The 25,934-nt window shown below is 39.9% G+C and overlaps 1 protein-coding gene across 2 annotated transcripts; it reads left to right on the top strand.

The window, feature by feature from the left end:
• The first annotated feature begins 1,776 nt into the window (after positions 1-1,776).
• On the top strand, positions 1,777-21,326 carry tie1 (tyrosine kinase with immunoglobulin-like and EGF-like domains 1). 2 transcript variants are annotated; one of them, XM_064331841.1, is made up of 23 exons: positions 1,777-2,031; positions 2,836-3,129; positions 3,457-3,567; positions 4,664-4,819; positions 4,905-5,036; positions 6,423-6,563; positions 6,867-6,995; positions 7,088-7,233; positions 7,363-7,507; positions 7,620-7,778; positions 8,375-8,515; positions 8,823-9,107; positions 9,493-9,783; positions 10,148-10,341; positions 10,673-10,883; positions 10,980-11,090; positions 16,057-16,247; positions 16,582-16,695; positions 17,393-17,463; positions 19,407-19,447; positions 19,946-20,042; positions 20,291-20,390; positions 20,558-21,326. In XM_064331841.1, the coding sequence occupies exons 1-23, from the start codon at positions 1,989-1,991 to the stop codon at positions 20,627-20,629; spliced, it is 3,375 nt and encodes a 1,124-aa protein (XP_064187911.1). In that variant the 5' UTR covers positions 1,777-1,988; the 3' UTR covers positions 20,630-21,326. The 2 variants fall into 2 exon arrangements, with proteins under 2 accessions (XP_064187911.1, XP_064187912.1); XM_064331842.1 differs by lacking the exon at positions 8,823-9,107 and having other exon boundaries at positions 1,778-2,031.
• The last annotated feature ends 4,608 nt before the right edge of the window (positions 21,327-25,934 follow it).

The following is a 25,934-nucleotide window of genomic DNA, read 5'->3' as shown; positions in this document are numbered from 1 at the left end:
CAATAATTTTGCTCATCTAAAAATTGGGTTGTCTGATACAAAAGGTGATATGTTCTTAGTTGTTTAATAAATCTAGATAAAAATACCAGTAAATAAAAGCTAAAATTCGGATCTGTCATCTCATGTACATCTTTTGACCTCAAACTCAATTGTCTTCAGTGTATAGCAAAAACAAAGGAATTGACCTTGCTGTTCCAATACTTTTGGAGGGGACTGTATATACTAGCATGTTTATATTGGGGTTTCAAATAATAGCTGTTGTCTTGTTTAGTACAGATTTTTGGCGAATAATGCTGGAAGCATTCTTCCATTTACCAAATTTAGCCTACTTTACAAGCACTCTGACCATTCTTCCCTTATGTCTAGATAGGCAGGTGACAGCTGTGGACAGGCAACCCAAGGAGAAGAAGAGTGTGTATATTTCAGTCTTGATAGTCAAGTACTGTCAGTATTGTTAAAAAAAATTTAAAAATAAAAATAAAAAAAAACTTTGAAAACAGGAAAGTCAAACGGGGCTGATTTAAGTTGCTGGATGATGTCAGGAAATGTAATGAAAACATTAAATCAACATTTCAAAAGTGCACCAAATACAAATTAGATAAAGAGTGCTCAGTTTTTATGGTGACTAAGACTCTTGGATTCTTGCTATGTAATTAAAGTGGAAATGACAGAAAAGACATAACAAATACACTTTACAATTTCCTTGAAGCAGAGTCGTTGTGCTGCAAGAGTTAGATGAACAAAGACTTGGAGATCATTCCTTTAGCAGAATATCAGGCATTGATTAATATATCAATAAGTTGCTCGAATACAGGTCCGGCTTTTCCAGTCAAGGTCTTTAGTAAATAAACTGCTCAGAAAGCAAAGCCAAATCGTGTGTGTATGATGCAACTGAGTTGCACTAAATTATGCCATTTAGTGCTTTCAGTTTTTGCATTCGTATTTTCCAACAAAAAAACCAAAAGCAATAAAGATTCACCACAGTGCCGTAACTTAGCCGACGTTATTCTCGTTAAGTTGCTTAATAACCGAAAAGTTTCATCTTTTTATATTTGTATGAATCCGAATATTGTAAAGGCCTGCATAGCGATTACTGACAGATTTCAAACGCTCAAATATTTACCGTAGCTTGATGTATATTCTGGCTGTTTAACTAGTTAAAATTAATATAATTGCATGTTTCATCCATGCAATATAACGGCATGATACCAATATACCATGCCTAAATATAACATGCCGAACAGAACAGCAGACAAGGACTAGTCGAGAGCATTTCAGCAGGCTCTTAACAGGAAGTGGGAGTAACTTTGAAATTCATTACATCGTATGCGTATGGCTGCCAGATTGGACTTTTTATAGTGTTGGCTACTATCACCTATACCGTGCAATTGTAAGATGTCATGTTGGGTTCATTTGTGTAGTAATAATGAGTTTATTTATTTATCTTGCTTAATTATCCACCAAAAAGTAGACTAAATGTAAAAAATAAAATAGAAGTACTCGTTTTATTTTAAAAACATGATGAAAATTAGGCCTATAATTTATAGGCCAAATTCGTTTTCCAAGCGGCTAGTTTTCTCGAATAAACTAGTTGTTGGGGGGCTTCTTTGTACCGTGTAGGATAAATAGGTTAACTGTTCGATTGACAGATATGTATATTTCCCATTTTAATATAAACCTGGCAACCCTGTTTAGCGGCGTTTTGCGAGTTGGCTCCTCCAATCTCAGATTTTCCCCCGTGACGCCTTTCCTTCCCTTCCCACCCATAGTAGGATAATCTGAGTTTAGGAAGATCTGGAAAACTCAGACTGGAGTAAAAGAACGGGAACTTGCAACAGAGTAACTGGAATTAATGGAAATGCTCAATAGTTCGCTCTGTTCTTGGACATATTTGAAAACGGATATATTTGGTTACAGATACTTCTGACAAATCGAACGTACTACAAAGGACCATCGTTTTGGAGGATTACATTTAAAGGATTTAAATTATGATTGACACCTTTTTTTTCTTATGTCTTATCACAGTATCAGGTATGTAGTAACTCATTTGTCTGAAGATCTTTTGGGCGCCAGTGGTGTTTACACTTTGTAAATCGTAGCCTAACATTATAACAGCAACATAGATACAACATTATTGATGGCTGAACAAATGAAGGACACCAAGGGCATCTCTGTTCATTAAAATAGGATACGTAACGAAGAAATTGTGTATAACCAGAAATCCCAGTCGCCAATAATTCAATCCGAGTCGGCAGTCATAATCAGGAATTTACAACTGTTTTTTTTAAGGACGCATACAACTGGGATTGGCATGTCTGGATTTTAATCATAGTATTTCTATTTTTTGAGAGAATTAAAATGCCATAAATCAATTGTCGATCATTTATCGTACAATTAATACCGACACCGACAATAATGTTAACTCAGGTTAGGCTGCTTTGCCTGCAAAACAGGAAACTTCACTCTTGTGGCTGTAGGTTAACCCTTTATTTAGGTTCAAATCGGGCCTTTTCATTGTGACATATTGATTCATTTAAATGGAAAGTGTCACATCACAAAGACTATTTATTTATTTTACAATTAACTACCTTAAAATTTTTATTTTTGAACTATCTGCTTGTATTCGTTGATACAGTAGTTTCGAGTTGCGTGCTTCAATGCGGCCCTTGAGCGCCCACCACTGTTTCCTGCCATTGTTTGGCGGCTCTATCTTCAAACCCGTCAGAAATACAAGAAACGTGCGCCATTCTGATTATGAGACCCCACTGAACGCGATAGGGCCTACGATTTGTACAACTTTATCATCAAAATGGCTAATTTGTTATGTGTCGACAGGTGCAGTTATGGATCTAACCCTGATCTCAAATGCGGACGCTGCCTCCCCTTCCGAATTCTTCCTCTCCTGCATCTCGGGGGAGCGCGATTCCAGCAAACTCGACCTTCGCATCCAGAAAGACAACAGTATCATCCGTCTTGCCTCCCCGCCGCGCTTCAAAGTGCACAGGCTAAGAACCCAAGAGGCTAGAGCAATAAACTTAGTCAATCTTGACAATCTGGGCATTTTTAACTGCCATGCAGTTCAGGGCTCAGCGTTACTCACGACAGTGACGCTAATCAACAATGGGAGAGGTAGGCTTAATTCATGTGTATGAAGTTTAAAAGGGAACTTTTTCTTCTCTATTAATACGGTTTTCTGATCTTTATGCGAATAAGCTGAACGCCGACGTGGAATAACGCAGCATGTTATATATGCCTAAAATATACTCTTTCATATTTTAGCATACTTTAAGTATATGTAGGCCTAATTATAGTTCAAATCTGCTGAAGCATACTACAATTTGTTCACATGGGATTATGAAGTCATAACTTTCTACAATGATTCCACAACAGCAACTTTGACTATAAATGATTTTATAAATTATTTAGTGGTTGTTATGTTATTGTTCTGCAATACAGGTCATCTAATACCAAAGCAGCTCTCAGTAACGGCCAACAGAGGAGAAACTGTGCAGCTGGCAATGGATATTGTGGAGTCCCGAAAGACAGATGTCATATGGAAATATAATGGTATGCCAACGATACATTGGCACTCCTTGTGTATTTCTTTTGTAGAAAAAAAAAGTTCCTTCATTTTGTACCATGCAGTATTAATAAAAATAAAATCTCAAAAAGTTTTATTTTAGTCGATGTTCCAAAATTGTACCTGTCGCAGAAGATAAGACATTTGTAGTTAGGCTGTTGATATGTATTTTCTATAAGTCTTTTGAATCTGACCTGTAAAATAAGTGGTGAAATTGAGATGGTCTTGTTTTCATTCGCTCTGTACAAGTTTTTGGTAGAGAAACATCAATAGGGGAAATATCATATAAATCCCGTAAATTCATCTCCATAACATACAAGTATAGTACATTTGTGCTTCTCTATGTGCTAATAAAACAAAATAATTGGTCATTGATATTAGGCAATACAGCCTTTTATCAGAGACTATCTGCAGAACTAGCGCACGTGGAAATCCAAGTTCAGGAAATCCTCCCCAGTATTTTGTTCCAATCACCTGGATTTGCTAATTAGCGCAATTTTTCAGCCAGGAGGCAGAACTAATGAGTGAAATCAACTGGCTGGGTTCATGGGTGTAAGAAACACATGACAGGACTTTTACTGTCTGATCCCTGGACCTTCCACCTCTTAGAACTAGCATGGAGATGTTCAGAAATGAAATATCTTCACTTTGTTTTTGACAAACTCCAATGATACACTATGCCATCCAATATTCTTGGGAGTTTCAAAGTGGATACCATAACTGCTGAAACCTCTCCAAATATATATAATTTAATGGCGGAAACCTTTTTAAAAAACTCAGTTTCATTTAAATCTTTGTTAAATAGGCACTTGTACAGTATATTGTGGCATGTTTTTATGGTAGATTATTGTACTCTATTTCTATATGACTGATTTACAAATGCTAACTGTAATTTTTTTTAATGAAATTTTGAATGACTTCCCCTGGGTCATCTAAAACACTGCCCCGTCAAACACTGAAACATAATGAAGTTTTATATTGAGCAGACAATATCATGTTAGTTCATGTTTGCTTCAAATATATATTTATTTATAAGTTGTGTAACGCCTTCCTGTCTGGTTGTCTCATTTTGTATCTTTGCAGGAAACTACTACTCTACTACTCACTGGGGCGAGTTTACCAATAACACAGCGGTGATGACTGTACATAATCTAGTGCAGAATCAAGCAGGGTTCTACAGTGGCTGTTATATGGGAGACAGTCCTCTCTATGGTGCCTGGATGAGGCTCATTGTTCGAGGTACAGCTGAGGTCTTGGTCCTTTTGTGAAACTTAATTGGGAAGTTGAAGTTTCTTCAGGCTGACCTGTCTGTGTATTATGTCAGCTTGCCCAGATAAGAAATGGGGATCAGACTGTGACCAGGACTGTCCTGAGTGCCACAATGGTGGTGTGTGTCATGACAAGGAAGGGGACTGCATCTGCCCACCTGGCTTCATGGGAATGCGCTGTGAGACAGGTGAGAGGGGGCAGCCATGCCTGCAGATTCAGGGGAGTCTCACAGAAACAAATTTGTCATCATGGGATATTTCTTTCATGGGCATAAAAATGTCATAGTGTGAAATTTTCTTTGTTTTCAACATAATGGTTACAGATTACAGATCATAGAGATGTCTCTTCTACTGTATTGTCTGTGCTGGAGGAAACCAAAGCAACAATTCTCTCCTGTGATTCAGACACTTTGGAGTGTATCCGTTTGTGTTTGGATCTTAGATATGAAAGAACTCATATCAACTACTTTAAAAGTAAATATTTAAAATTAGTAGTGGAACACCCCATTAAAGGAATGGAATTCCCTCGCAAAAAAACATTGACCTCGTTGAACATATCAAAGCGTAACTGATTAAGTCTCTCTTACTCACTGGCCATAGTAATATCTGAACAGAGATATCAGCAGGGAAAGGTGAAAATGTCATAATGATAAATACACCTCTACACCTTCTCTTTTTTGAAGAATTACAGGGCGTTGCCTGAATTCAAGTGAGATTTGAGATAGCTGCCGCTCCAACTATAAACAGTATTGGCTTGCAAGCTAGCTAGCGTCGTGGACTTGCTTGTTCTCCTGTGCTCTCTGTGGCCCTTTTTTGATGAGGCTACACTGTCCTTGGATGAGGTGGCGAGTGTGGACAGTATCCATAGTACGGATATAAGAGCACATTTTCAGTGTAGGCCAGAGTGATATCAGAGGGCAGCATCAATGATCATCAAACAATGTCAGCCAAACCCAACACTAGGTGCAACAACACAAGCAAACTAAAAAAATTACAAAAATGTATACTATTGTTAATTATATTGCATTATAAGTATAATTATAAGTAGCTAGCAAGCATCACCATGTTTTTTTCCACATTTTAATCAAACTGCCTCAAGTTGGCTTAAGTTAGCCCACTGCTAGTTTTACTACTGGTGCAATATGCCATGACCTACCATCAACATATGACAATAGTAGTGCTATGGTCCAGCGTATATTACTACTGTATGCCATCTACCATACGTGCATTATATAGCCACATATAGGCAACCATCAACATATTACTGCCAGTAACAAGTGATATATGTATTAATGGTAGTAATAAATGTTTGTTGCAGTTGCTTTTTTCTGTCTTCTGCACAAATTGATCTAGCTGAAGTCATGTACTGTTATTAATTACATTTGATAAATACGTAAGAATCTCACACAGAGACTATAAGCCTACTTACAAGGCAAATGGCTGAGAGCTTATTGTGATATGGAGGACAGCTACTCTTCCGCAAATAAAATAACAATTTAGAGTGGAATTCCCCTTTAAAGATCTGCAGAATAAAATTTATTTTTAAAAAAATCTGTATTTCTTTGATGTTGCAGCCTGTCGGGAGGGAATGTTCGGGCGGAACTGCCAGGAATCATGCCAGTCTAAAATGAATTGCAGCGGCCTAAACTTCTGCCTCCCTGACCCCTATGGCTGCTCCTGTGCTAGTGGGTGGCATGGGCCCCGCTGCAACCTATGTGAGTTAAGCCTTTGCTGTAATGCATTCAAAGAGTCTAAGAACATCATGCTCATGTTCATCAGTTCTGTTAAGAAAACCCATCTGGATATCTGCACATACTGTACATAGAGATATCTGGAAACTAGTTTATATAAATGCAGTTCACCAATGGACAGGGAAAATTCTTGTTTTTAAATAAAAGTCCAGAAGACCTGAAATACTGTAACTTTACTACAGATTATTGTCTCTGGCAGCAGAAACCTAGATGTAATGAGATGAAAGCTAATAACATTTTGTTCATACATGTTTTGGCCTCTACCAGCCTGTGACAAGGACATGTTTGGAGCTGGTTGCAAGCTGAGTTGCAGGTGCAAGAATGGGGGCGTCTGCAACCGTTTCAGTGGCTGCCAGTGCCCCACAGGCTGGCGTGGGCAGAACTGTGAGAAATCGGGTAACCACTGACCTCTGAGCTTTCAAACATGATCAGAAAGGATTGACCTTTCATAAATCGAGCTAAGTAACCAAATTAGTTTTCCTTGTCAGATCGTGCACCCCAGATCCTAGACATGGCAAGCACCCTAGAGTGGAATCGGAACTCCACGGCCAAGATATTGTGCTCTGCCACAGGCAACCCACTCCCAAGCCACACCAGTATTGAGCTGCGCAAACTGGACAGCACCGTTCTCAAGGTGAAAGGACAGCTAATGTGGCCCCTGTTTAATATGATATAGTTTAACACCTTTTATACAACCAATGATCAAGGTTGAATGATGTCATGACATTTCATGGTAATATTTAAATGGACGTTGATGATTTAGGCATCTCGGACAACCATGGATTCCAACAAGAGCACAGCCCAGTTCGAGATCACGCATCTGTCCGTTGAGCATGGTGGTTTGTGGGAATGCAGAGTCTCCACCAATGGGGGGCAGGACACACGTAAATTCAACCTGACTGTCAAAGGTGAGATTTCACAATTATATAGTTATTATATAGGGCACTATTCCGAGGTTGGTCTAGTTGGTTCAGGATTGTGTGCTCTTTTGTCATCAGTTGTTTTCATTCCTTTCATCAGAGCCTCCCTGTCCCACGACTCCTCCCGAACTTCTGGAGAAGAGAAGTAAGCAGCTGGTGGTTAGGCCTGTGGTCACCTACAAAGGAGATGGGCCCCTTGTCTCCACCAAGCTCCTCTACAAGCCCATGGAAACAGTGGCCTCCTGGTCCTCCATCATAGGTGAGTGAGCAAGAATAATGTCCCTTGAAAACAAGGACAGGAGGCCTCCTCAATGAAATATTCAGCAGATGCCCAGTGAAGTGACACACACCACAGGACAGACCAATTCCTGATGCACCAGTGGCAGCTGTGGCTGGGAGCCCCCAGAGTGTGATCCATCTTCATGCATCACACCCTGGGGACTCTTCTGGTTGATCAGATGCCTGCAATCTTCCTGTGACAGTTTATGTGTAACCGTGCGACACATTTGTTGGATTATTTCATGAGAAATTATGACTGACTGCTAGTGGGAGCTTCCCAGCTTGAAAGATGAGGAAATTAAAGCAATGGGAATGCCCATTATTATTGTTTTTTGTTGTTGTTGTTGTTTGCATTCCAAATTGAGCATATAAAGAAACAATGGAGAATAGAGAAACAAATCAAAATATTCCAGGCTAAAAAGTGAAAAAAGTTCTGTAAATGCAAAGTACCATCATGCTGGTACCAAAAATGTGCAAAATAGCTGATCTTCCAGGGGGACATTCATGAGTCATTGAGAATCCTTGTAGAGAACCATAGCAGCCTTTTTTTGGTATTGATCCATGTCATCATTGCAGTCTACAACAGCTTGGAGCCCATCACTCTGATGAACCTGAAACCCTCTACCAGGTACCTTGTCCAGGTCCAGCTCACTCGTCCTGGGGAAGGAGGTGAGGGGCCAGTTGGACCTGAGGCCATCATGAAGACTGACTGTCCTGGTAAGTTCCTGGAGGGCCCTGCATTACTTCCTCTCAGCTTACACGTACATGCAAGAGGATTCTTGGAAGGATTGGAACATTCTACTAAGAACAGAAACTATTTATTTTTTCAAAGAGCCATAGACAGTGAGACAAACTGCCAGATACTGGTAGTGTGCAATGAGGGCACTAAGGCAGTCCCAGCATCGAGCTCGATAGAGTGCTAGATGGTAGAGACAGTGTTGTGACAAGCTCTTGTTGAGCCATTTCTCAGGGGATGAGGGGAGGTATATAGAATAGTTCCTGACTCGGTGTTCTGTGTTGTTAGAGCCGACGGTGAGGCCGGAGATTGATTTCAGCTCGCTGGAGGGTCGTAATGCCACAGTCAGGTGGTTATTGCCAGGGAACCCCGACATGGCCAGTGCCTTTTTAGTGCAGCTCTACGGACCCTCTGAGGACAAGATTTTGGAGGAGACCACCTTGCTCAATGTGCTCTCCACCAAGTTCTACAACCTGGAATACCACCGCGACTACCATGTGGTCGTCAGGCTGGTCAACTGTGGCAGTCTCGGACCAGCCTCAAAACCCTACCCCATCCGAATCAACAGCCAGGGTAATTTTCCCATTTTCAGCCAGCCAATATCTTTCAGTACTTGAAACCTCCCCTCTAGTGCTTGTACAAATTACAGGGTCAAGAGCAGGGATTTCTAAGTAGTCTTTCTCTGTCTTAACCGCACCCTCAGCTGGGGAAGCTCTTGAGAGTTGTCTAATTTGTGAAATTCCACTAGAAATTCAAGGTCTTTTTATCTGCCTAAAAATAATACACGGCTCACAATTATATTTCAGCTTCAATTCAGGTTCATAGAAAAATATGAATACATGGTTTCTTTGTTATTTGGACTAAAGCACACAATATTATGGGCGCATAAAATAAGGTGTGGGCCATCTATGAACCTGCTTGCATGTGGTAACCCTGAAGGTGGTCTCTCTTTCCCAAGGACCATCCTCACCTCGTAATGTGCAGGCTGACCCTCTGTCCATCAGTGCTGTGCGTCTCAAGTGGCAACCCCCTGAGGACCCCAATGGTGGCATTGTCAAGTACATCATTGAGTACCAACCTGTGGGCCAGGGTAGCCTGCACCCCTGGGTCGACACCGACGATGGCAACAAAACCACCAAGGACGTCACAGCTCTCAATGGCAGCACTCTCTACCAATTCCGCGTCCGTGCTTTCTCCAAAGTGCCTGGCGAGTGGAGCAAGTTTGTCCAGGCCTCGACTTCAGGCGATGGTAAGTAATTTTGCCAGAAAAAGCTCTAAAGTGGAGCGCAAAACAAGGAGTGGATTAATGGAATTTTTAAAATATTTTTTTCAGTGATTATCTGTGATTCATTTATTGCCATGACTCAAGTAACATTGGGTGTGCCCCATATAATTAAAAAGCTTTTGTCGATTTAGACTATGCATGAATTAATGAATTGTTCTAAATTTGTTATATTGTTTTCATTTTAACCAACAACATCTTCAGTTTGCATTCAGACCTACTTTTTTTCAAATGAAAACTGTGAGCTTACTGTTCCAAATCTTTAATAGGAAGCAAAATCTCATCACAGCTGCTCTGTAGATCTAGCTTGATCTCTTATCTTGCTGCACAGACCCGACCAGCTTCACGCCGACAACACAGGAGGCTACGGGGCGTCCAGCGAGTGAAGGGTTCCAGTTGCTGATGGCTGTGGTGGGCTCGGTAACGGTGACCTGCTTTACCATCCTCTTTGCACTCTTGGGGCTCTTCTGCATTCGTAAAACCTTGCTCAACCGCCGAAGAACCTTCACCTACCAGTCCGGTTCGGTACGTATGCACCTTATCCTTAGTTTCAGTAAAACTAGGGGTCACAGGGAGGGATTCTGAAAAGTTACAGTACCCCTTCATTATGTGTGTATTGTGGCAAGCTGTATGGTCAATACTGTTCTGGTGATGCACTTGTATACACCATACAAAGTTTGCTCAATAACTTAAGCACAGTTGTATACAGTGAAACTGCAAAGCTCAAAGCCCGTCTGCTAACATATTTCTAAATCTAGAAGGAATTTGTGCAAGAATAACATTTTCATGGTCAGATCTCTATAATTTTATCAGCTGTTCCACTGAAGGTAAATCTTCTCAATACGTCTCAATACAGGGAGAGGAGACCATCCTGCAGTTCAGTTCTGGGACCCTGACATTGACTCGCAGACCTAAACCGCAGCCTGAGCCCCTCACGTACCCCATACTGGAGTGGGAAGACATCAAATTTGAGGATGTCATCGGGGAGGGGAACTTTGGACAGGTTATAAAGGCCATGATCAAGAAGGATGGCAATAAAATGAGTGCTGCCATAAAGATGCTGAAGGGTGAGCCAGGAGATCGAGTCCTTGATATGAAATATGTGTCAATGAGCTATATCGTTTTTGGCAAGGGAATTATATCACGTTTCTCTTACCCTGCAGAGTTTGCATCAGAGAATGACCACAGGGACTTTGCTGGTGAGCTGGAGGTACTGTGTAAACTGGGTCAGCACCCCAACATCATCAATCTGATTGGAGCCTGTGAAAACCGAGGTGAGTTAAACCTCTGTGGGGACAGAGCTATCTACAGGAAATAACAAGCACTTACTGCATCAATGTGGCTTTCTTTCTATACATGTTTACACATTGAAACATACCTGCTTAAGGAACACAGTAGCTCTATCAGGAGACATGATGCTAAAACATTTCGACTTTTTACTTTGTTGATACAGTGATGCTGAGAGCGATGTTAATATTATCTAAGAAAAAGAAGGGAAGACTTTTGGGTTTAAGGCATGAATGAAGAGTTCAGAATGAAAGATTGGGATGGCAGGTATGCCATCCCGCCAAGTTACGCCTTGGCGGGGGCATGCCCCATACCTATACAGCACAGAGAGTTTGGCACTTTTCACGGTTCCCCACAGAAATAACCACAACAGCCACAGACACTCAGCCCTTAAAAACATTAAATTCTGTACATTCTGACCCCATTTCAACAGACAGATTTCATAAACAACTTCACATGTCCACACAATAAAGCCCCAAACTAAGGGGATTTTGCGTTTTGTCCTTCTTCTTCTTCTTCTTGTCTTTCTTCTTCTTCTTCTTCTTCTCATTCTTATTTTTCCTGCCGCCTATCCGACTAATAACATGTCTCCCCATTGGACATTTTACCAACACCAGTCAAATCTTCACCTACACGAGCCAATCAAAAACTCGCATACACACGCAAAATACCCATACCTTTTTACTCTTAAACATTTTCAGTGCAAACACCTAGTCTGCCTGTGGCCTAGTGGGCAAGGTTACAGTCTTGGGAACACAGGGTTGTAGGTTCAAGCCCAGCTAGGAGCGCGTTTCTTTAACCTGCTTTTACCCTCACTAATAATTGTCTACTACTTCTCAATTATTGCTTTTGCTACCCGCCGTTCACCGAACGTATACATTGCATTATGACGTACCGTCTGCACGTTCAATTTTTAACCGGCTACAATATTGCAAAGCCATATGGATTCAACGGGAGCTCTTCTGTGCTTACTCGCCTGTGTTCTTCTTCAAAACCACGGACAGGTTTGCTAATGATATTTCACGCATTGCATAGCTATGTCATGGTGCTGCCCTAACAAAGTCACAGACTGGTAAACCTCCGGTTGAAGGCTTGAATCCCGCCTCGCCCTCAGGCAGATAATTTCCTCTTTTACACTAACGTTTTCTTACGCTTATATTTGCTTTACCAAAACTCACTCACGGCCACCCATATGCATTTCATGACGGCAAATGTATTCATTTTATTAAAAAGTTACACCAGTTCACTGCTGTGCCATTTCTACTAACTATATTTCTTCACTTGGCTACCGTACAAAACCTTCTTATCAGCAAACGCCACGTTTCTACATTCAGGTTACCTCGCCCTGTTCTCCATCTAGCCACATACAAACAATTACTACGTATGTACGTCCTGCAACTCCCCAATAAAACATTACATTTAAAATCATGATTCACTCATAATTATAACTACTAGTACTGAACATGAGAAAAACATATCAGTGCAATAGCTTTCATACGTTACTTAACCATCCACTTTAATAGGTAGCACTTTATAGCGACTGTTATATATACCGTTCGATAAGGAAAATAAGCCCGCTCATGGTCACTCCATTTACTTCGCACTATACTCTGTGATCATGTTAACCTTCACCTACATGCCCATTCTGCTAAAAACATGTTTCAACTACGCAATTTCATAATTTCATCCAAATTTCTCTCACACTGTTGTTGTTTTCTCATATGCAAAGCCTGCTGGGACATATGCGTCTGCTCCTATTCTCCAGTACAAAACCTTCTTATCAGCAAACGCCACGTTTCTACATTCAGGTTACCTCGCCCTGGTCTCCATCTAGCCACATACAAACAATTACGCCGGGCACCCACCGCACGCGTAGCGTAAGCGGCGCGTAAGCAGCGCGGCGAAGCAGCACGGCGCGGCGCGTAGCGTGTCTCCACTGGTTCCGTTTGTGTCGCGCAAAGGCTTGCTTAAAGCTCTATATTCCTAGTAGCTCTCACAGTCTGCAGTGGGATTACATTGTGTATTTCACGTTTGTTCACGACTGTTGATTATGGGTAAGTGAATACTTGGTGAGAGACCTTTTTCAGTCTGTTAATATGGTAATATTTTTTAACACATGTAAATACGTGAGAAAGTAAACGCTTTAAAGAATTACCATAAGCTTAAATCGCAACGTAGCCTACATAATAATCAATCTCAAACTGCATTAATTTATTTGCTTGGTTAACAAGCGTACCAACTTTGTGAAGAATATGTAATGATCATAATAATAATAATAATAATAATCCATAATCATTGGGAATTCCGGTGTCGTCTTGTTTTCACGTCAAAACATTTATATGATCATATTTAGTAAAATCAGTTAATCGTCAAAAAGATAGCGTAACAGTTTAAACTTGAAGAGATATGAACACCACAACGTCATGAACACCGGAAGCTTTGAAGTACAAGTGCAATAAAGGCTTGCTTACAACTTCATTTATAAAATAGGTGCATTTTCATCGGCAAGACCACTAAATCTGCACTGTGGATTATCTGATTTTATTAACAAGCCCTTTTTGAAAGCACGGCGAACGAAGACATCGGAAAAGTCAAATAGGCTGAGCAATGGTTGGTTAAAAACTACCTTCCAACACTCGAGCTAACAAACCGCTGCTCGGTGCATTCACTTCTACATCATTCAATAGGCTACGTCTTTCTGTGGTGTATTTTCAAATTTACCCCGCCCCCTCCGCAAAATAAGATAGCGAAACTAAGTTTGCCTTTTTCCCAGGTTCCAGTTTTAATTTTTTATTTCCTGCCAGGACAATAGAAAAACGAAAAGGCTTGTATTTTTTAGCTTCTTATAAAATATCTGGTGTTTATCTGGTTTTATCTTTCTCCACTACTGCAAGAGGGAACTAGGGACACACCCCCAGTAATATAAGGATGAAATATAAATCAGAGCATGTATACTTAGCATTTTAGAGCATATTTCTGTGTATAAACAGGCCATCGTGACGCGTGACAAGCCGAAAAAATAGAACAGAAGCGAAAAACTACGCTTCAGTTCGCTTGTGTCGCACGAGCTTCGCAGCCGGTTCGCGACGCGTTCGCATCTGGTGGAGACGACGTCACCCCCTGCCGTTGTAATAACAGTACTTCGCTTCGCGTAATACGCGCGTAGTGCGCTCGCGGTCGATACGCGTGCGGTGGGTGCCCGGCTTTACTACCTATGTACGTCCTGCAACTCCCCGATAAAAATTACATTTAAAATCATGATTCACTCATAATTATAACTACTAGTACTGAACGTGAGAAAAACACATCAGTGTGATAGATTTCACACATTACTTAACCATCCACTTTAATAGCTAGGACTTTATCACCCTTTGTCACAGCCACTGTTTTACATATATAGCTAACAGAAACTGCTAAACAGTACACGCTCATCAGACTGTACAAATTCACACAAGCATAGCCATAATCCACAACCGTTTCTTACGGGGTCACTTCGCATTTCTCACTCTCATAATAAAACGCTTTGCAAAAAGAAATGATATCTCATAAAAAACACGTTTTCAACGTACAAAAATGCCAAGTTACTCACACATACACGACCAGTCCAGGCCTGCCATTAAAAGTATTGATATCAAAATGATGCCAAGTTACGGTACTACAAACAATATAGGCTATCTTGCCTCACCAAAATTAAATAAGATGTATTCCAAAGCAATGCTACCCAATATTTGCTCAATTCTTTCAAGTCACTTGGCCCTGTGTTTTGTAATCTTACCATTTTACAATGTCATGCAAACTTTGTGTCAGATCAAAGAGTCAAATATTTCGAATTGTATATTTGCTACGTACAATAAATACTGCATGTAAAATACATATTGTACATACATACATAGAGAACTTCTTTATCCCCATGGGGACATTTCCCTCGCAGCATGTTACATTCACATTTACGAACACACACTTGTACCAAGAAACATACTATCATTCACGCAACAGAAAGGCTGGGCAGCGAAATACATACATACCAATACAAATTGGACATATACACGCCTATTTAATCAATCTTGACTGTGAGAGAGCCATCTGCACATGTTTGGCCTGTCCATGTACTGCATGCTTATACACACAAGGCCAAGTGACCCTGTGTGTATAAGCATGCATAATTTCGGTGAGGCAAGATAGCCTATATTGTTTGTAGTACCGTAACTCGGCGTCATTTTGATATCAATACTTTTAATGGCAGGCCTGGACTGGTCTTGTATGTGTGAGTAACTTGGCATTTTTGTACGTTGAAAACGTGTTTTTTATGAGATTTTTAATAATATGTCAGACAGAGTACTGCCTGCCCTATATTCTTATATATATCTTTTAATGATATCTTCTGCTTGATGTTCATTTATTGTATACTCACACCTACCTGTGAGACACTGTGCACACATGCTTTGTTCTCTGGTCTGGGTGTAGTGGCTATTTCTGAATGCATGTGTATGTATGTCATTGGTTTTAACAAGGCTCTTCCTTATTTTCAAAACTTCAGTTTGAGTTTCTTTTTAATCTTTACTTCTTAAGTATTGTCCTTTGTATTAGTTTGAAGAAATCCTGATGGAGGCTGTTGCTGAATAAATTTGGTTTTAAATAATTAAGGAACTTCTTTCTATTTCTCGGTTTCAAGTGTAACTGGAATTGTTTCCTTGTTACTGCTATTTTCCATTCCATGTTCCTTGATAGTTTTGCATCATCAGAGTAGCATCAGAGTTCCTTATTTTCCTTGCTAAAGCAACAACCATGATTTAGTTCAAACTCTCTATGCTGTATGATACCCAAATACTCTAACTGACCTTAGTATTTCTTTGTCTTTAATAATCATGTTCATGGGTATAAACACTTTGGTTGAAACTGAAAAAATGATTTTAACTGACTGTGATATTATTCTAATGGCCAACATGTCCTTAGGGTACCTTTACATTGCCATTGAGTATGCCCCCTTTGGGAACCTGTTGGATTTCCTGAGGAAAAGCAGAGTCCTCGAGACTGACCCTGCCTTTGCCAAAGAGCACGGCACTGCCTCCACCCTCACCTCACAGCAGCTGCTGCAGTTTGCGGTAGATGTGGCCACAGGAATGCATTACCTGAGTGACAAACAGGTAAAGCCCCCTGACACACCATAAATACTGCTATACTATCTGTTACTCCATTCCTTCCTCCCAGCACTGAGCTTATTGTAGGGCTCCACTGAAAATCTATGATTTACTTTGATACTTAACCTTAATCTTTTGAAGACATGGTCACAATTACGTGTTTTCACCTATAATTGGTTGGCATGAATATTCTGATGAATTGATTAATATTTTACTCATTGCGGTGGAATGTTTCTTTAGATTTATTTTATGTTTGTTTTCTGGGTAAATTAATGTTGCTGAAATAATTTTTCCAAAAATGGTCCTTCTATCCCACCCCCACCTTTCACCCCTGAACTAGTTCATTCACAGGGACTTGGCTGCCAGGAATGTTCTAGTGGGAGAGAACCTGGTTGCCAAGATTGCTGATTTTGGACTGTCGAGAGGGGAAGAAGTCTATGTGAAGAAGACCATGGTGTGTGTTTCTCTCTTTCCAGATACCTGAACTCAAATTTCCTTTATGGATGTTTTCAACAGAGTTAGGCTGTTCTGAACAGCTGTGAGCTAATGTGAGATTTTTCTGGTTTACGTTATGGGAGAAGAGAAAGACTGCTACATTACGAATGAGATTTAATCTTTGCAAGTGTTCTCTTTTAACTTCCCTTACCCTACTTTACCTTATCCCTAGGTCTTCCAAAATGTACACCTATATATAACATTACATTCTATATATGTATATTATCTACACATGTTAATTATTGCCTGTGTTGCATAGTAAAAAGTGCTTGAGAAACATCAACATTTAACTAAACCTTTCATTCAGATAAATGTACAGGCTCATTTGTGCAATGTGAGGATTTCACACTTTTGTGAGAGAATTGTGGCTGAATAACTATGGTAACCACATTAATGTAGCCCAACACAGTGGCTAAGTCCAATTATTTTTATAAGTACAAAAGGAGAAGTAAATATTCAGGATAAAACAGCAATTTGTTAAATGTGGCAGCATTATCCCATCCAGACATGTGTAAAGTCCAGTCTGTTTTTATGCACATGATAAGAATGTAGGGTACATTTACTGTTCATGAGATTAATGATGATGCAGTAAACCACTGCAGAGCATGGCCAGCAGTATTTACCATAAGGGCCCTATTTTATATTTTGCATTGCAGGGAAGGTTGCCCGTACGATGGATGGCTATAGAATCATTAAACTATAGTGTCTATACCACGAAGAGTGATGTGTAAGTATGATTGTGTTCAAGCATTCAACACAGCTCACAGTGTGTCTGTCTGTCTAATAGATAATTAGTTCCTACTCTTGATCCTGGGGACCCATTGCGTATGCTGGTTCTCATTCCTACTATTAATGGTACCTCTGAATTGTAACAAGCTGCTAACAGTTCTAAAGCAATCACTGTTAATGTATACTGAGGGATGATTTACCCTCTTATAGGCCATATTATATCAGAAATATCTATACACACTGAAGAATAAATGTTCCATATTCACAATCCCAGGACAATTAGGCAGTCAGATCAACTAATGTTTTTCATTTGGTGTAATGTGCTTTGTACTTTGAAACATTGCCAAACTAAGCAAAGAAAAAACTTAATTGGAATATTTTTTAAAATAGTCTGGGTCAGACTGCAAGTGGATATGCTTAGAATTCTAAATTACGTAAATGAAACATGAGGCAACACCTGTGGTCAGAGTACCAATCTCTTAAACAGCTTGACAAGAACTTTTATTATGATACAGAAAATTTGCAAAAAAGTTCACCTAACTGTGAACTTTCTTCTTTATGTACTCCAGGAACCACTGCAATACCAAGAGGATAGAATAAAGTTCTAACCGCTATTTGCAATTTGACTCAATCTTTTATTGTTTACGTTTTACCAAGTACCAAGATGTGTTTTCCAGAAAACTGAAATTTAATTGTAAGAACTCCATTTGAAAGAATATTGAACTAGAATAACTTGAAATTAAAAGTGAAAATTGAATTCAGATTCAGTTTTTAAATAAAATAATTCAGCTTAAATATTACAAATTCACGCTATGCAATTCACATTCAATTTCATTTGGTACTCATTTCTGCCCATAGATTCATTCTGCCCATTCATTCATTTGACTGTCTTGGTTTAATGCTATTATGGTAAAATCCAAGTAAGAATGTGTTAGCATTTCCAAAAAAGGTTAATTTACCCTCCAAATATATATGAGGAGGAGTGAGACAGTCCCTTCAGTCACTTTATTATGAAAGTGAAAACTCTTGAACATGCATTAATTTGTCATGAGGAAGACTTCAGGATATATGGATCATTGAAAAGTAGAGCATTAATAGCAGAATTACTTGCTCTTAATTTACTTTTGTTTAAACAATGTTTGATTTATTTATGAAGGCAAACTAAATCTAATAGCCTCCAGTCATGCTTCTATAATCAAACAGTTACATGCTGCCTTGCAGTCACAGTCCAACACACTCAACAGTCTGTAATTAAACTAATCATATGTCCCCTTCAATTGTCTGTTGATAAATGAATGTAGAGGGACAGATAACATGAACCAGGAAGCAAAAGGAAAGCACAGTGACTGCCACAACCGGCCTGTCAGAAGGCTCTATTTTTACACCATGAAGGACTTTAAGTACATTAAAGCTAAAAACAAAGGAAGTGGAAAGTGCTCTTCTGAACAAACTTTGTGTTACTCTTAGTTCTAGATCTCTGTTTTGGCCCTGCACTAACTTGACCCCAGAGCTTGGGAGGCACTGCCTTGTTTTACCACAAAATAAACTGCAGTGGAGATAACATTCTGCCTTCACTGACAGACTGTTATAGTTGCTGTTTACTTCACACAGTGTAGTACTTTGTGTCCTAGTGTGTACAGATGATGGAAAGGTTGTTTAAGGACTACTTCTGAATATGTTTAAGCCAAAAGTCCAAGCCTCAATATTCGCAAAAGATTAATGTCAGTATTCTCAAAGTATTAGCCATATCTAATCAGACAACGCAGATTTGTTAGCCCATTATTACATATTGCACAGTATTGCTTAACTGCCTTCATTTATTACAGATACTGTACAATTATAGTATGCCATGCAATGTAAATGCAAATTCCCATTGGTAGTCACCTAGTTTGGGTCAGCGATTGTAATTCTTACAATTACATGTTTCTTTTTTTTATTTAGATGGTCTTTTGGGGTGCTTCTGTGGGAGATTGTGAGTTTAGGTAAGTAAACTCAAAAGTATAACAGTGTTGATACATCCAAAATAAGAGTTTTAAGCACAAGTATGCTTTAGGCAAACTTGCCAGTACTTTATCTCTGAGAAGTACATTGACCTACATTGACCACAGGACAGAAACACACAAACACTGAGCTTCTTGCCAAACCAAACATCCCCACTTCTACCACAGCTTCAATACTCTATACAAAAATGGTAGAAGGGGAATAATATAAATGCAGATAATGAGCTGACGAGGGACTCAAAACAAACCCTCCCCCTTTCATTAGAGTGCACTGGAAACTCATCATAATGACCAATCTGGTGGGCAGACAGTCATATCACCATTGAATCATATCATATTGGATATAAGCCAGATATGAATAGAATATAAAAACCGTACATGCCTCACCTTCCATACAAAAAGCACTTATATCTTGGTGTGCTATGATGTTGGCAAAATCAGTGAGGCTCTGAGTCAGTCCCGCACTCTCCCACCTGACAGGTGGAACTCCATACTGTGGGATGACCTGTGCTGAGCTCTATGAAAAGCTGCCTCAAGGATACAGGATGGAACAGCCCAGGAACTGCGATGATGAGGTGTAAGTACCTATTGCTGACCATAATCTCCCTCAGGCTTGCTTGGCAAGGATGGTGCTTCCTGATACATCCTCTCTGGAGTGAGTACACCTCATGGGGCGTATTCTCAAGGCAGGTTGTATCTTGTGGTCAAAGTGTGGGCCACAGCTGGTTTAGTGGGCCTTCAAAAAAGTAACCATTTTGTTTAGTGGGCCTTCAAAAAAGTAACCATTTTGAAAAAGTTTGGTCTGAAATTTCTGTTTGTTCACAGTTATGAGCTGATGAGGCAATGCTGGAGAGACCGGCCATATGAGAGACCCCCTTTCTCTCAAATCTCTGTTCAGCTGAACAGGATGCAAGAGGCCAGGAAGGTAATACACTTACACATACAGCTCCCACATCTCATATTAATGTGGACTCATTTTGTTTGATTTATATTTTATAAAATTAACTTTATTTAAATTTCATTCAAAATGAATCTTTTTCCACTTTCTGACTGGCTGCTTAACTGCTTCCAATCTCTGATGCCTTTCTGCAGGCTTATGTGAACATGGCGCTCTTTGAAAACTTCACCTATGCTGGAATAGATGCCACTGCTGAAGAGGCCTGACTACAAGCCCCCTCAGACCCTGGTAGCTTCTGTAGCCTGACCAAGTCACACAGCAACAGGATGCCACGTTACGGCTGTCCACCTGAGGCTCATTGGAATAAAGACTTCCAAAAAACTGTGAAAAGACACTGAAAAGGCCTCTGGATTGACACAGCCTAATTGGCCTCAGCTCTCGTTTCCCTTTACACGATTGGGACAGTCCTGAATCAGATGCCACTTCAACTGCATGGATGCCCCCCAGCTATCGGACTATTGTACCGGGGTGCTGTTATTATGTGAGTTTTTTTTTCTAACACAAAAACACACTCTGACAATAGAATGTGAAAAAATAGAAAAGCCATAGGATTGAATTAACAAAGAAGAAAAATAATGGCACTTGTATTTAATGTACTTTTATGTATATATTTCAGACATTCATCATGAACCTGGTTAATACTGCCATTACTGCTCATGTCAATATGTTTCTTCATATTTTGTAGATATACCTCCCTAAATATCTTCTTACAGACCTGTACAGACAAACTTGTGTTTGCTTGAACTTTGAAGTCATATATATCATTCAAATAGGCACTTTTTTCTTGAACCAGATATGATCCTTGCATATTTTTTAGCAGTTTTAGCAAAGAGAAAATACATGTTGTATATTGTTATAAGTTTATAAATAAAGCCTTGATGACTGGACATCTGAACCTCAGAACCTATAGAGCTGTGTCCCAATCAGATTTCAGAGATTGAGAAAAAAAATGACACCAGTTTAGAATTGTGTTTTCTTAGTTTAAGAGCAGCTCCGCATAATCATAATGTAAACAAAGTGGTCAGAAGTTTTAGGCTTTTGAAAAAGCTATCATACTGCAATACTATTTTGCCAGCTTGATAATGAGGAGTAAGATTGAATGATAATGCATATGACCCATTCATTCATACAATCCAGCTATTCACTGAAGCCTATCAGAAAAAATGTAACATTAGCCTACTAATGAAAATGGCCAATCCATTAAACCAAAGCATGAATCGTCTTGCCTGGCATCTTAAAGAGGTCAAGAACAGTGATCCAATCCACCTTGGATACCCTATATGGGTGATCTTCATTCTGGGTCCTGGAAAGCCACAGAGTCTGCTAGTCTGAACTTCTGAGTAACAACCAAAGCTGGGAGACCCTGTGGTTTTCCAGGACCAGGATTGAGGATCACTGCCCTACACTGAGTGCATGTGGTACGGAAACTGCTTTCCGAGGTTCACATGCTCCAATTGCCACAATTTCCCAATGCTTGGGACAATGGCTACCTCTGGAAGATCTTTGGTATCATTATATATTGGATCATATGTTTTTGTATTTAACAGTGGTGTAGTTTTGTTTATGGCAGATACTGTAGTCTAAGTTCTCCATCTGTGACCTTTTCCCTGTGATTTTGTTGTATTAAAGTATACATTCACTAGTTAAAAAAGCTAAGTAGTGGATTTACTATTTTTTGAAAGGCCAATTTCTCTTGCAAGTTCATGTAGGTAAAATTGTTGAGTAAAATTGGAAATTCTTAGTGAAATACACTGAAAACGGAGGCACGGCCAGCAAAGGCCAAATGATGTGATGTGCTACTAGGTTTCATAAACCCTGGCCGAAGCAACAACGATACTGGCTGAGGTTGCTCAAAGCAATGAGATAAGGAGAACACTATTCTGAGGTGTGAATGCACCATATTATCTTTATTAGAAGAAAAGTATAATGTCAAATGTTGGTTTAATTAGCAAACGCCATGTGGCAATGTAATAATGAGCGTCGTAGCCTATTTGTTTTTTATTTTTTGATGGGGGCAGTGGCACTTTTAAATTCTGTAGTGAGCTGTCGGACTGGACTCACCACCAAAAAAATAACAAAATATTCATATATACCACAAAATAGCATAGTCAAAAATTATTTTTCTATTTTTGTTTTCCAGGTTTGTGTGTTACAGCATGGTATGTTTCAAAGATAGTCTGATTCATGAAACATCGTGTTAGCTGTACCTTTTCTTCACGACCAGAAGGCCCCTGCAGCTGTGGCTCAGGTCACATATGTTTTGAAGGAAATCACACTCCTGTAAGAGGTCAGACTCAAGCCAGCCTAAGCTGTGTTTGTTATGGTAAATATTCTCATAACAATACTTTATTGAAGAAAATGCAGCAGTATGTTGTACACAAATAAAAAAAATAATACACAAGGCATTTTCAGTTTCCCGCCAACCCAGAACACCCTTAACCCCCCTGCTTACCCCCCATCCCGCAGCTATAAAATAAAATAAATTTACGAAACAAAAAGGAAAACAGTCATTAATAGCACCAAGGCTGTCGCAGTACTATTGAGTCCCAATCTTAGAATATGGGACCAGTAGTTAGGGTGCCTGCCCACGGGAACATGCGCATAACACGCATACCTATGCATAGTACATATCTCCTTGCAGAGGGGCTGGGTGGAGAACAGGCAGCAAGACACTCGCACATTGTAGACAGGTCCAAAGCAAACCTCTACTATGAAATTTCACTGGCAGGCAGCCAATCAAAATAGCTGATTAATGGTTGCCAATGGGAATAAAATCTATCAGAGGAACCTCTTATGGAAAATTAAATTTTTTCCAATTTTAAGAAGGACATGACATTGCATATCCAAGATTAAGGTGACGGAGGTAGAGAGGATTTCCACAACAGGAGAATTCTTCTGCGTGCAATTAGGGAGGAAAAGGCAATTATATTAGTTTAAATGTTTGTTGTGATGTTATCTTCTATTGATCTTCCAAAGATGGCTATGAGAGGAGATGGTGAAATTTGAATCTATGTTATTTCAGAAACTACATTGAAAAATGACTCCCAAAACCAGAGTAATTTGGGGGGTACGACAAGAACATGTGTGTTAGATCACATGGGGAAAGTGAGCATCTATTACATTTATCCTCTACCGTATCTGGGTAAATTTTAGAAAGCTTAGCTTTGCTATAGTGAACTCTGTGCAGCACCTTAAACTGAATGAGGCTAAGCCGAGCACAAGAGGACGATGAGTTAACAGCTTCTAAAGCTTCTGCCCAGTATTGATCAGAGAGGGTAATCTGCAGTTCGTTCTCCCAGTTTGATCTAATTTTCTCTATAATTGATTCATTTGTTGGCAGTAAAAGGTCATAGAGGTAAGAAACATGACCTTTAGTTAGAGTATCAGCCGTGAGTATATGACCTGTCCAGTGGTGAGTGGGATTTGAGGAAATGCAGAAGAATGAGTCCTCGCAAAGTCCCATAGTTGGAAGTATCTGAAAAAGTCTACAATGTTTAGCTTGAAAGTGGCACGCAATTGGTCAAAGCTGGCAAATGACCCATCTACATATAGGTCCTCCAAGCAAAGCAGGCCTTTTCTAGCCAAGGATATAAACCTAGGATCAGTTCTAGCTGGTAAGAAAAGATGGTTATTGCAAATAGGAGTTGATCGAGGAAGGGTGGACCACTTGAAGTGTCGTCTTATTTGTGCCCGTATCTTCAGGGTGTCAATAACGATGGGGTTAGTTGTGTATTGTGAAGGGGAGAGGGGCAAGGTACCACATGCCAGAGCTTGGGGTGAAGAGGAGATGCATGAGTTAGTCTCAAGTTGGCACCAGCTGCTCTGTACGGAAGTAAACCAAAGCAGAAGCTTGTGCATGTTTGCAGCCCAATAGTAACCCAGGAAGTTCGGTAAGCTAAGTCCGCCTGACGATCTTCTCCGTTGCAGAGAGACTTTTCAGATTCTTGGATTCTTACCCACCCATATAAATGTGGAGATGATAGAGTCAATAGTTCTGAAAAAGAATCTGGGTGATAGATGGGGATACATTGGAAAATGTATAAATACCTGGGCAATATGTTAATTTTAACTGTTTGTACTCTCCCTGCTAAAGAAAGAGGCAAGTGGCTCCACCTTTGTAAGTCAGATTCAATTTTTGTTGTTAGGGCCGTAAAATTTTGTTGTTCACGTAGTGAACGAATGGTTCGTGTAATGATGATGCCCAAGTATTTAAACCCTGATTTGGAGAGCTGGAATGGAATTTATGACAGTGATATGTCTAAGGCTGATTGATTAATAGGGAAGCATTCACTTTTTTGAATATTCCATTTATACCCGGAAAATGTGCCAAAAGAATTTAGAATTGACAGAATATGAGGGATGCTAGATGATGGGTTACGTACATATAAAAGTAAAAGTAGGTTGTTGGCGTACAACGAAACTTTGTGTTCTGCCCCCCATCGCTGAATACCTAAAAATTGTGTTTCTGTTTTTAGTGCTATCGAAATATGGTAAACATTCTATGTGTCACCTTCTGTCCCCAGTAAGAATGGGTGGGATAGACTGTCAATTACTGCACAACATGCACTCAAAACATTCACACTCTCGTCTGCCACAGGGCTCTCTGTGCCTGGCTCACTGTAAGCATTCTGCACTAAGAAAGTATTATTAGCATTAGGCACAGTTCTTACCGTTAATAAACTATCATTAGTATTATTAGCATTACTAGGATACAGTTCACTGCCAGGATAAAAATAACAGTGTTTTTTGGAGCACCAAGTCCCTCTCACTGTGTCACAGCCAAACTGCCCACCGGGCTTTGTGTGCCTTGTGGTCTGTAGAGTTCTGGCCTCTTCCCTGCTGCAGTGCACTGATCTGTCAGAGGATTTCCTTCAACAACAAGCCACAAGCTCATGCATGTCACGCAGGGGGCTCCATGCCAACTTCCTGAAGTTCACACCAGAAGCACCAACCCCCCCCCCCCTTGTGTCCTGAAGCCAGTCACACAAGGAGGTCAAGGCAGAGGCTAGACTTTGTTCTCCACAGAGAATTTTACCATTTCTGTGGGGGGATAGGGAGTTTCCTTGTCAAGGTTTTGCAGTTGCTTGGCAATTTATGACTGCCTTTGTTTCTCGAAGTTCTGTCCTGGAATATGTCAAGTGAAGTCTGTTTAATCTCTCACATTACACAGTAGCCCTATCATTAATTCTAACAAATTTATTTGGTTAAATTTCAAATGACACACACACAACTACTGCACACACAAACACAACTACACAAAATTAAGTGTGTATGTATTGCTTGAGTGAAAAGTTTTTGCCCTTTGAGGATATAAACTAGCTACATATCACATTTAATCTGAATCGTATTTCACAATATCATTTCAAATGTACCTCTGGCATTGATGCATGGCCAAGATACCCAGAAAATAAGATAAGGGTAGTGAGAGAGGAACTTGGCTTGATGGCTGATATCTGAAGAAATGGACCGTTTCTGTTCCTGCAGTTTATACTGCAGCAGTTTGCTGTGAAT

Source organism: Anguilla rostrata, chromosome 4 (genome assembly GCF_018555375.3).
Source record: "Anguilla rostrata isolate EN2019 chromosome 4, ASM1855537v3, whole genome shotgun sequence".
Classification (NCBI taxonomy): domain Eukaryota; kingdom Metazoa; phylum Chordata; class Actinopteri; order Anguilliformes; family Anguillidae; genus Anguilla; species Anguilla rostrata.
Note: the sequence above shows the minus strand (reverse complement) of the source record. Positions and strands in the feature narration are given on the sequence as shown.

Coding starts and splice junctions, on each gene's coding strand:
- tie1 (XM_064331841.1), top strand. CDS start 1,989: ATGATTGACACCTTTTTTTTCTTATGTCTTATCACAGTATCAG. Junction 9,108..9,492: donor CATCCGAATCAACAGCCAGG/GTAATTTTCCCA, acceptor CTCTTTCCCAAG/GACCATCCTCACCTCGTAAT. Junction 16,696..17,392: donor TCTATGTGAAGAAGACCATG/GTGTGTGTTTCT, acceptor TTTGCATTGCAG/GGAAGGTTGCCCGTACGATG.